This window comes from Centruroides sculpturatus, unplaced genomic scaffold (assembly GCF_000671375.1).
Source record: "Centruroides sculpturatus isolate CEXI.00-Female unplaced genomic scaffold, Cexi_2.0 scaffold201, whole genome shotgun sequence".
NCBI classification, from domain to species: Eukaryota; Metazoa; Arthropoda; class Arachnida; order Scorpiones; family Buthidae; genus Centruroides; species Centruroides sculpturatus.
The window spans coordinates 693,350-706,161 of NW_019384432.1; the positions used below are offsets into that span (position 1 = coordinate 693,350).

Consider the following 12,812-nt stretch of genomic DNA (forward strand, 5'->3'; position numbering starts at 1 on the left):
GTTAGGGTTCCAAAAAGATTATGTTGGAGTCACAAAAAGAAACCTCATGGAACAACTCAATGTACACAAGAACAATGTAGAAAAAGGCCACAGTAATACAATTTTAGCAGTGATGTCACAGGTGGAAGGATCTGTTATAAAGTGGGATGAAGTAAACATTATTAAAAAAGTACTTATTCCAATCATTGCTCTAAATATGGAAAAATTAGATATATACAAGAGCAAGATCAAATAGCAGTGCCTAAATGCAAGGGATGCAAACACATTTCCTTCAGCTTGGAAATACATCATTGAAAAAACCTCTAAATTATGTGTCTCCCTATTATCGTATATGACTTTTGTTATATTTTTATATTTTTCTTAATTTCATTTTTGTTTGTATTTTGTTAACTTTATATTGTTCATAATTTATTTATTTAATTCATTTAACTTTAAATTTATATTTAGAATACTTCAAAAGTTAAAATTTAAATGGAATGTTCTATTTGTGGAACATTTTCTAAAAACAGATTTAAAAACTGATGATGGCCTATGGGGGTAAGCTGAAAACATTTCTTAATAAAAAGTTCTATCAGCAAAGGTGTTGTAGTGTTTGTAATTATTGCATCACTTTCAGAAATGCATACATAAGCAATACAACTAATGCAACTGTTAATTTGATTCGTTTTAATCAAGACAGCAAATAATAAGTATGCTCTTTACTTTAAACTATTTTGATCAAGTTACATAAAATTATGTTTGCACAATCATCCAAAATTATTATTAGACAGGAATCTCACTGGTTTTATGTATGTTTAGTTTATGTCATATAAAACTAACTGCTTGTACAGTTTGTTTAAAACCTGCAATATTCAAAAGACCCCAAAATGGCAGCTTCATAAGTAAGGTAACATTTGTGTCAAGACCTATTTATATAGACCTTGCCTTATCATGTTTATATCTTATCAATTCTGATTCTTCAACTTCGTCAATTTATTCAATTAATAGTATCAACTCTGATGTTTAATAATAAATTTTACCAAAATTTAAAAGATTTTATTGTAATTAAATAAAATATATATCAAGGTGGAATATAAATTACATCTTGAAACTTGTTAGCTAATCCTTGAAACATTGATAAATACTTTTGATGTTTTGAATTTAATTCATTTTTATATAGTTCTTTAGACCTTTTTAATTCTTTGCTAATTTTTTCTATAGCATTTCTGTTATTTTCATAATATCTATTTTGAAAATTCAATCTTGGCTCTTGTAATGAAAATCCAAAAAGGTTGCCATTCATGCATTTTGCTTGTAAAAACTTTTCCTTGTTGATATTCTGAAATTAATAAAAACATTAAAATCAATTTTTTATACATAAATTACATCTTACATTATACTAGCAATTAAATATAGTGAAAACTACTTCCACCTGCATTTGATGAGCACCTGTTAAAATGGGCAAAATTTTCTGGCACAGAATAGTTTATACATAGTCTTGGTATAAGTTACCCATATTAAACGACCGCCTGTGTAATGTGACTTAGGGCATTGATTTTTGGTCTGAAACAACATACAACAACTGCAATAAGCGAACACTTCCATGAATATATCTGGTAGTATAAACTCTTGTTCGAACCCACCTCAGGCACTTCCCCCTTGAAATTAGGTGCAGGTGTTAATGAATTAGTCTAGCAACAAAGGAAATTCATTTCAGTTTGTTTGAAATTGTCCGAAAAATGAAAGAAATGCAAAGTGCTATGGTTAGATCTTGTTATCAGAGAAAGTGAAAATGTTTATCACAACGGCAATTAGCAGCAAAGTTTAACTGTGGAAATACGAAATTTATTTTAGCGTAGACCTACAGTATTTTCCTTAGGGGTAAAAAATATTGTACACAATACAATTAAATTGGCTGATCTCATCATTTGATGAAATTTATTTAATTAATTAATTTATTTTTTGATGCCCATATACAGTACATGTGCAATAGTTTCTGTATCAACCTACCTTATTTCCACAATATTTTTAGAAAAATAATATCCAAGTAATTTTCACATGCAAAATATTCAAAAAACAATAAACACATTAATGCAAAAATCAGTTTTACAGGCAACCTTCCTTTTCCGATTCTGCGATTTTCATTGGACAATCGCAGAATGTACTGTATTATGAGAAAAAATAATAACATCGTTTTATTATTAATTAATAATTTTTCTTATTGTACTTAATAAAATATTAAATATTAAAAAAATACAGTATTTTTAAAGTTAAAATAAGATTAAACTAATGAAAACCAAAACCAAAGTGATGGAGAGATACGATGTGCTTGTATATTGATGACATACTACACATAACTGAGGAGCAAACGAAAAGAGATGTGAAGAGCTGGACACATCCAATTATTTCCTAACTAAATCTGTTTCAAATTTTAAATCCCCAACTAAATAATTAGAAAATAACCTAAAATTTTCTTTTGATTTTTAAAATATATTTTTATTGAATATAATAAAAGCTACAAAAAAGTAAGGCAACATCCTGAAAAACGCTGACTAATTCTACTTTTATGGAAAAAAGGGAAATTCAGTTTCCTTTCTCTACTCCTTATCTCGATTTTTCCACACCATCTGGCTGATTGACACATCTGATCATCCCGTCAGCCGATGAAGTTCTCGGGTGATGATTGACGGAAAGTCGAGATAAAAGGACAAATTTTCACTCGCTCGGGGCAGATCATCCAACCTTTGATAGTGTCACCCATCCAAGCGTCAGGTGCCAGCTCTGTCACTCCCCAGCTATATTGTCCTCAGAAGTGAACTTTCTACTCCTTTCTCTCCCAGCAGAAGATCCTGTAAAGAATGTCCAACGAGGTAATATAATTTGTTGTGCACTCTCTCTCTCGGTGAATAGGGAACATAGGTCATATATCTCCCCATTATTGTATTTTATTTCTTTTCTTTGTTTTATTTTTATTAAAATTTTAATTTTGAATTTATTAATGGACTCCTCAGTATCTTCCTATAATTGCTGATATCTCATTGCAAACCCTCGTGACCTCCCACTCGAATTCTTTTAATATTAAGACATCCATTGACAAAGTGAGCGGGTCCCTCAGATCTGATGATTAGAGGGGTTTGACCCCTTGTCTGTATTCTCACAGAACCAAGTTGAATTAATTAATTAATTAATTAAGTTGGAAAAAAGAAAGTGTGCATTATAATCGAGAAAATGCAAGCATTGTATTAATCCTTAAAATATTGCTATTAAATCTGTCTTATAAAATCATGACGACTTCTGTAAATCATTATCCGATAAAAATAAAATACAATACCAATATAGCTCTATCATTTAAAAAATTTGCTTATTTTTGTTCATCTAGAGTTTTGCTTATTAGAAATGTCTAAGAAGTGTGCAAAATATGATATTACAGCATTACCTGTATTGGACAACCATCTGTCTAAAAGACCACTTTTTGAAGGAACTGTGGGTGGTTGCCATAGACAGGTTTTACTGTACCATTAGTTTGCTATTGGGCATTCATAAACATTCAAGTTTTTTAATATAAGTAATCAATGTTTAATCACTTAATATTTTTAGGAAATTGTATTTATTGACATTTAATACATCCCTATTTTCACTTGATTTAGTAAAGATATGTGCCTACAATGTTAAACTAAAATCAAAAATATTATATATAAAATATTTTACTCATACATACATTAGAACATAATGTAGCACTTTTCCTTCCATTTTCAGTTATATTTAATTCCTTATTTTTGAGAACTATAATACTTTCCTGGAAAAATAAATAATTTTATAAAAATTTTTGAGTACTGAAAAATTATGAAATAAAATTTACAAAAAATGTATTAATTATTTTTTTTAAGTAAGATATAGTTTTTAGGATAATCTCAACTCTTAGATACATATTGTCGCATATATCAAATTTTTAAATAATAGGTTAAAATCAGATACACACAACAACAATTAACAATCAACTTAAATTTAACCAATTCATTAATTAATTCAGTCCAGTCATTAGCAGAAGACATTTGTTATTTTTATATTTTAATGTAATTTAAAAGGATGCTTAAAGATTACTTAGTATTTTTAATTATTTAGTACATATTAGAAAAATATGTACTAAATAATTAAAAATTTTTGATAAAGAAATTACAGTAGAACCCCCTATAACATGGGTTCATATAATACGGATTCATATAACACGGCGAAAAAATTGCGATTGTGTTTGTATAAACACGCTAAAAGAGACTCATATAATATGATAAAATGTCATTGCTGACTCATGTCGCAACAGGATTGGTCAAATCTAGACCAATATTGCACAAACCGTTGAGTTTAAATGAGCAGCGGACCTACTAAAAACCAATTATTATTTAATGGTCATAAAAATTATATTTATATTAATGATGTCTCCAAAGTTTAGCAAATTTTTTGCAGAAAAATAATTTATCAGGAAATGTGCCCGCCNTTGCACAAACCGTTGAGTTTAAATGAGCAGCGGACCTACTAAAAACCAATTATTATTTAATGGTCATAAAAATTATATTTATATTAATGATGTCTCCAAAGTTTAGCAAATTTTTTGCAGAAAAATAATTTATCAGGAAATGTGCCCGCCGTTTGATGTGCCGCTCCACGACGAAAACAAGCTTAAGCAATGGCGTCATCAAACGGTGCACACTCAGTAAGTAATCCTACAATTTTTTGTTTACAGCATAGTTTATATGGATTATTTCCAAAAAATTATATGTGTTTTGGAAATGTTGAGTCAAATTAGTCTAGAATTGATTAATTTTATGGAAGAAAACCTTCCAAACAGCCATAGTCCGTAAACGGCACACGTGCCGGGCTGTGATTGGCTCATGTATTTAAGTGACTTGTAAAACATTAAATTCTTATAAAACAGAACTTATCTATCGTGTTATAAGGGGATCTACTGTATGTTCAATTCAACTAATTAAAGAAAAACAACTCATTTTCATGTTTCCTCTCATTGTTGGGCACAATCACATGGTGGCCTATGCCAACAACATCCTGGTACTAATTGGGGACAGCTCACAGGCAAATTTGGAAGTAAGGGCAAATCACACTCTTAACAATATATTCCAATGGAGCAGACAACAAAATGCACTTTAATGCAAATAAGACAAAAGCAATTGTGTTCAATAAGCCTGGCCAGACAAACCTTTATGCCCATGTCCCTTCCCTAAGAATGAATGGCCATCATATCCAGATCAAGAAAGATTAAATACCTTGGCATAATCTTGGACCACAGACTACTATGGCATCAACATACAGTGCATCATTGATAGAATTGGGCCCATCCTACATGTTTTCCATCCTGTTTGCACAAAGAAAATGGAACCTGAACTTAGAGGCAATGGGCACAATTTATGGTAGGATATTTCTTCCCATCATCACTTACAGATGTGGGAGTTGGGACAAGGTTGTAAACAAAGTCAATTCAAAATGCAGACTGATCTCTGCCAGCACAAAGTTCTTATTTTGATCACCAAAACTTACAGAACTATCTCAAACAACAACCTGCAAGTTATTGCACAAAGACCTCCCATAGACAAAATTATTCAGCTCTACCACAGGACATGGCATCATATCAAATGGAGAAACCGCATTAAACTTCATTCTGGCACCATCTTACCAGAAGATCTTGAAAGACAGATTCCATTTTGAAACACAACAAACCTTTGGAATAATACAGGCATACCTCGAGTTACGTCGTTCCCGATTATACGTCGTTTGTCAAAAAAGTATACGGAAAAATAAAAGTCAAGTTTAAGTTATTTTATTCGACTTTACTTCTGTCCGCCACAAATATTGAAGTCGTAATATCACTAGAAAAACATTTAAAGCACATAAAATCATATTAAAATATATACGAGTATGTTCTGTATTTACAGTACATGCATTCGTAAATTTAGAATACTTTTTTCTGTACTATATTAAAAACTAAAATTTATTTGTTTGTAAGCTTAAAATAGATTTTTATTACCATATATTATTAAAAATGCATTAATAAATAAAATACAGAACCAGGAATGGTAATTTATGGTTTAGCCTAGTGACAAGTAGATTCGGAGACAAGTAAATTCAACTTACGTCGTTTTTCGACTTACGTCGTTTTCCTGGAACCAATTACCGACGTAAGGCGAGGTATACCTGTATTCCTTTCTGCAATGGTACTCCTGACAACCTGATATCAGTTTTCATGGATGGATCTAAGTGCAATTGTGAAGTTGGAGATAGTTTTATTGTCTATTATGAGAATGAGCTTGAAATGCACCATAGAAAGTTTTGCTTGGGATCTCATTGCACTATTTTCCAGGTGGAGCTGTAAGTACACCACTTGGAGGGGGGAATTTTACTTCTTCATCAGGGATGACCTAGGGTCTCATGTGAAGCTTCGGAAGTGGGCCTATAATTTGTGCAAAAAAAAACCAAGGGAGAAAATATTTTTTATTTTTTGTATAGAAGAGAATAATAATAATTATTATAATGTTGTAAAAGAAACTGTCAAACGAGAAAAAAAAGGAAAACGAAAAATGAATATTTTATGTCCATAAAAGGACATCTGTAGAAATTTCTTAGAAAGTTGAACTACTCAGGTTAAAAACAATAGGTGAATGTAAGTCCTAAAATCGAACATCTTCAATAGGAATTGAATTGTCAGTTGGTCTGGGTTCTGATCTTGTTACGTTTAGTAACGAGTGAAAACCAATCGAAAAAGGGGGTAAGTCGACATCAACCTATCAGAAAGTTCGGTCTGGGACTCAAAAAAAACTTATAAAAATGGTCCAAAAAAAGGGGATGTGATGTTCTTAGTTCAGAGTGCTCCATTCCTGGATTTTGCTGTGGTTCAACAACAAAAACTTGGTCAACGTTTTGGAATAGGTTTTTACCATCCTGTCCCTGCAAGTTTTGCCAAGTGTACCCTGCTGCCGAAAATCATCCCTTCAAGTTGTGCTGTGTGCCCTGGGGCCTATGTTCTCCTCATCACCTTCGCCAGAAGAAGAGAACGATCGTCGAATCGATTGAACTTTATATGTGGACTGGTTCAGTGGACTTTATACTCTTTGGATAGGCCTTACACTGAAGTAAAAGAGTAGTTGTAAGCGCAATTTTTATATTTAATAAATTGTCTGCGATGAAACACCTGTCTCAGTGAGTTTTTCTACTCCCACACAACAGTGCTGATTGCTTTATTGTTGTGACACTTTCCACCCAATCAGCAAACCTCACACTTACATATTTGGGTGTTGAAGGTGGAGGCAGAAATTACAAGTGTTTCACAAAAAAAAAACTGTTTATTTTTCGTAGTTTATGCTTACATAATATAATTGTCAAAGTTCAAGATTTCAACATTCCATCAATGACTTGTTCCTGGGAGACTCTTTCTTGCTTCCTGTGGGGCAGCCCCGGGGCAGTAGTGAGTTACAGTCCAAAGTATAGAGGTGGCACACAGGATAACAGTAAGCTGGATACATCTTGGTGATGGCACGAAGAGAAGGTTGTGACTGGCAGAGGAGGAACGCCCTCCTGTCCTTGGACAATGAAGTTTTTATAAGTTTTTCATTTTTGATTCATTTTCCCATTGGTCAGACTTTTCTCACTTCTCTACTGGTCTCTCACCTGTCTCCAGGCAGAATTTGAGACCCGTTCGGGCCGCAAGAAAGGTCTGCCTGGTATGGTTTATTTGACACCATCCTTTCTCTTACTAACAGCAAAACTGTCAAAGTCTGGCATCACCATCTTAACATCAATAAACCTGACACCTTGCAATAGCTATCTTTCTCTGCATTATTTGTTCTAAAGTTTTAAATTTTACATCCTTTTTGGGTTCAAACTATTTCTGGGTCCTCACAGAGCTCCTCATGATAGATCAGGCAGTGGAGTGGTGTAACACCTCATTCACTAACAAAAACATTCTTATTTCTTCTGATAATACTTTCACATTAATACTGATACAATGAAAAACTACTCACCCCCATCACTACCAATATCCAAAAGAGCCCTGGTAACACAACCAACAAATACTTCCTTAACTGGATCCACTCTCACTCAGCAATTCCCAGCAACAAGAGCAGAATCTTTTGCTAAGGAGGCAGCCAGAGACCATAATATCCCCACAGAATACAATCAAATCTCAATTAGAATGCTGAAGAATTTACTCTGGAAGGAAGATGTTCAGAGCTGGCAGAGAGACTTGGATGAAAACCTTGACTCTGTTACACACCACTTTTTCCCCAATATCAGGAAATCTTCAGTTGCAGATAGATCAGGTTCAAACATCAAACAATGCAGTTCTAACAAATCACAGGAAATTTAATTCTTACCTCCATAGGTTCTCTCACAGTAACAATAATCTGTGCCCAATCTGTAGTGTTGCAGATGGAAGTCTGTATTACATCTTCAAGTTCCTAATTACAGGAGCATAAAGACACCAAATTAGGACAATAATTCTGCATAAAGGAGAGATATGGCCATGTATCTATAGAGATTTGACAATTGATCAGAAACTCTTTGATCTCTTACACTTGATAAGAAACTACTTCCAGCAACACCCATTACTTAACCCTCTATAGATTGTACAATTACAGGACAAGTGCTCCAACTCTTTTCAGCATGTAATCAACATGTCTAAATCTAAAGTGTGTATATATACACACTTTAGATTTAGACATGTTCTTTCTTTGTCATGTTCTTACTCATGTTCTGCTGTGATTTGTTTATTTTTCCTCCCTTCTCTCTCCACACAAAATGCTATGGAACTGAATGTAAATATGTGATCCAGAAATTTGTTTCCAAATGCCTGATTGTGCTCTGCAGAGACAGGTCATGTAATTATTTTTTGCTTACGTTAATAAAATTATGAACAAATGCCTCCTTCAGGCCAAACAAACCTTCAAGAAGGCAATTTGGCTGGCTTCCACCAATTGATGGATAAATTATAAAACACTGAGCACTCTTCTTCTCAGGACTGTTTGCAGTGAATGCAAGCAATATTGGAAGAAGTTCTGCACATGCCTTTCTTCTTCAATCCTTTATTGCCTTTGGACACCACTCCCAGCTTGAAGATACCTATGTGGTCATCATATACAATGGGACTTCTTTCTATCACTGATCCAGTCTGTCAGGCTGAGATTGCCAGAGGCAGAGTAGGACCTATGTCCCCAACCAAGGCAAGTTGACCACCATCAGTGAAAAGATGATTGCCTCCTTCCACACCACCGACCTCTACTCTGTGATTCATACTATTCACTCGAACTCCCCAGGCCAGAAAAGGATAAGTGCCTCACTTGTCAAACACTTCCCCAGAGGGCCACACTCTACTACTGCACCTCTTCAATCAGATTTGGGACATGGAAAAGCCTCTTATCTGGAAACTGCCATGATTATCCCTGTATGCATAAATTACATTTTCTCCCTGACAGAGCCACCCCCTCTGCACTGTCCTTACAATCAAGAGGCATCCTTTAACCAGCTTCTGGATCATGGGTCCACCTCCATTAGTCCTTTACTTGAACAACACACAGAATGTTCCTGAGGACCACCAAATTGGCATGGATGGGATTCTTCATTGCGTCATCATTAAATGGGACAATGACCAAGGATCTTCTGTACCTGATTTACACCATGCTGAGCCCAATGGCAGAATTCAAGGTGCCCCTCCTGGTGGATGTCCCCAGTCTTCTTCACCAGATAGATCCAATGCTCAATGGAGCCTTGCAGATGGCAATTAATCCCCACTCCATACCACTTATCTCCCTTTACTCTGAAACTGGGTACGAGTATATGTCACAACATAACCAGATGTAAGTTCAATTTCAGTGTTTTTTTTTATATCTAACCACTGCTTAGAACATAATAATTGTCATAGAAGATTCATTTCTCATTGAAAATTATAATACAAGGCAGTATACATTTATTTTTGTTACAAATAATCGAGAATAGCAGACCTCCAAATGACATACATTGTCTGCCTTGATGAATTTATGTGATAACCACTTGTAAGCTACTTGATTTTCTCCAAGGCTTTTATATATCAGGAATGGTTGAATAATGAACATTAACCTTGAACAAAGAATTGCAATGGTGAGAAGTTTAAATTTTGAAAAATGGCAATTTCATTTGCAACAACCCAATAAAATATTCCAAAAAACATTACATGTAACCTTACCATCCATTTCCAAAAAGTTTCCTCTCCTTCTTTCCAATGTATATATGCCACTAGAATTTTTGTTTCCTTTTCCAACTGTTCAATAAACTGTGAAGAAAACATTTACGTATGAATAAGTATTAAAGATTACTTTCTTATTTTTATTTAACTATATAAACATTAGAGTATATGATGCTGATAAAAAATATAAAAATGACAGAAAAAAATTAATTAGCATCTAAGATGATAAACATTTTAAAAATGTCCCTGTAACAATGTTTATTAAATCATACAATCATTACATTTTGTAAGTCATAATGTAAACTGATTGGAGACAGAACTTTTTGAATTAGAATAGAATTATTAAAAAGTTACTCTCATAACATTCTGTTTAGAATATTACATAAAAATTTTCAAAAAGGATGTTTCAATCCAAACATGCCTAAAATTTTTTGATTTTAATAAACTAAACTCTTTATAACTCTCACCTGTCTCCAGGCAGAATTTGAGACCCGTTCGGGCCGCAAGAAAGGTCTGCCTGGTATGGTTTATTTGACACCATCCTTTCTCTTACTAACAGCAAAACTGTCACTGGCATCACCATCTTAACATCAATAAACCTGACACCTTGCAATAGCTATCTTTCTCTGCATTATTTGTTCTAAAGTTTTAAATTTTACATCCTTTTTGGGTTCAAACTATTTCTGGGTCCTCACAGAGCTCCTCATGATAGATCAGGCAGTGGAGTGGTGTAACACCTCATTCACTAACAAAAACATTCTTATTTCTTCTGATAATACTTTCACATTAATACTGATACAATGAAAAACTACTCACCCCCATCACTACCAATATCCAAAAGAGCCCTGGTAACACAACCAACAAATACTTCCTTAACTGGATCCACTCTCACTCAGCAATTCCCAGCAACAAGAGCAGAATCTTTTGCTAAGGAGGCAGCCAGAGACCATAATATCCCCACAGAATACAATCAAATCTCAATTAGAATGCTGAAGAATTTACTCTGGAAGGAAGATGTTCAGAGCTGGCAGAGAGACTTGGATGAAAACCTTGACTCTGTTACACACCACTTTTTCCCCAATATCAGGAAATCTTCAGTTGCAGATAGATCAGGTTCAAACATCAAACAATGCAGTTCTAACAAATCACAGGAAATTTAATTCTTACCTCCATAGGTTCTCTCACAGTAACAATAATCTGTGCCCAATCTGTAGTGTTGCAGATGGAAGTCTGTATTACAGGAGCATAAAGACACCAAATTAGGACAATAATTCTGCATAAAGGAGAGATATGGCCATGTATCTATAGAGATTTGACAATTGATCAGAAACTCTTTGATCTCTTACACTTGATAAGAAACTACTTCCAGCAACACCCATTACTTAACCCTCTATAGATTGTACAATTACAGGACAAGTGCTCCAACTCTTTTCAGCATGTAATCAACATGTCTAAATCTAAAGTGTGTATATATACACACTTTAGATTTAGACATGTTCTTTCTTTGTCATGTTCTTACTCATGTTCTGCTGTGATTTGTTTATTTTTCCTCCCTTCTCTCTCCACACAAAATGCTATGGAACTGAATGTAAATATGTGATCCAGAAATTTGTTTCCAAATGCCTGATTGTGCTCTGCAGAGACAGGTCATGTAATTATTTTTTGCTTACGTTAATAAAATTATGAACAAATGCCTCCTTCAGGCCAAACAAACCTTCAAGAAGGCAATTTGGCTGGCTTCCACCAATTGATGGATAAATTATAAAACACTGAGCACTCTTCTTCTCAGGACTGTTTGCAGTGAATGCAAGCAATATTGGAAGAAGTTCTGCACATGCCTTTCTTCTTCAATCCTTTATTGCCTTTGGACACCACTCCCAGCTTGAAGATACCTATGTGGTCATCATATACAATGGGACTTCTTTCTATCACTGATCCAGTCTGTCAGGCTGAGATTGCCAGAGGCAGAGTAGGACCTATGTCCCCAACCAAGGCAAGTTGACCACCATCAGTGAAAAGATGATTGCCTCCTTCCACACCACCGACCTCTACTCTGTGATTCATACTATTCACTCGAACTCCCCAGGCCAGAAAAGGATAAGTGCCTCACTTGTCAAACACTTCCCCAGAGGGCCACACTCTACTACTGCACCTCTTCAATCAGATTTGGGACATGGAAAAGCCTCTTATCTGGAAACTGCCATGATTATCCCTGTATGCATAAATTACATTTTCTCCCTGACAGAGCCACCCCCTCTGCACTGTCCTTACAATCAAGAGGCATCCTTTAACCAGCTTCTGGATCATGGGTCCACCTCCATTAGTCCTTTACTTGAACAACACACAGAATGTTCCTGAGGACCACCAAATTGGCATGGATGGGATTCTTCATTGCGTCATCATTAAATGGGACAATGACCAAGGATCTTCTGTACCTGATTTACACCATGCTGAGCCCAATGGCAGAATTCAAGGTGCCCCTCCTGGTGGATGTCCCCAGTCTTCTTCACCAGATAGATCCAATGCTCAATGGAGCCTTGCAGATGGCAATTAATCCCCACTCCATACCACTTATCTCCCTTTACTCTGAAACTGGGTACGAGTATATGTCACT

At 34.7% G+C, this 12,812-nt stretch overlaps 1 protein-coding gene across 1 annotated transcript in view; it reads right to left on the minus strand.

The window, feature by feature from the left end:
* Window positions 1-526: 526 nt before the first annotated feature.
* The window catches only part of LOC111619785, a 24,365-nt gene continuing 12,079 nt past the window's right edge, over window positions 527-12,812 (minus strand). Inside the window, exons 2-4 of the mRNA XM_023361595.1 lie at window positions 10,199-10,285; window positions 3,698-3,775; window positions 527-1,318 (exon numbers count right to left, since the gene is read on the minus strand). Of these exons, the coding sequence (XP_023217363.1) occupies window positions 1,061-1,318; window positions 3,698-3,775; window positions 10,199-10,285 (423 nt within the window). The 3' untranslated portion in view covers window positions 527-1,060. The remainder of the gene's footprint in view (window positions 1,319-3,697; window positions 3,776-10,198; window positions 10,286-12,812) is intronic.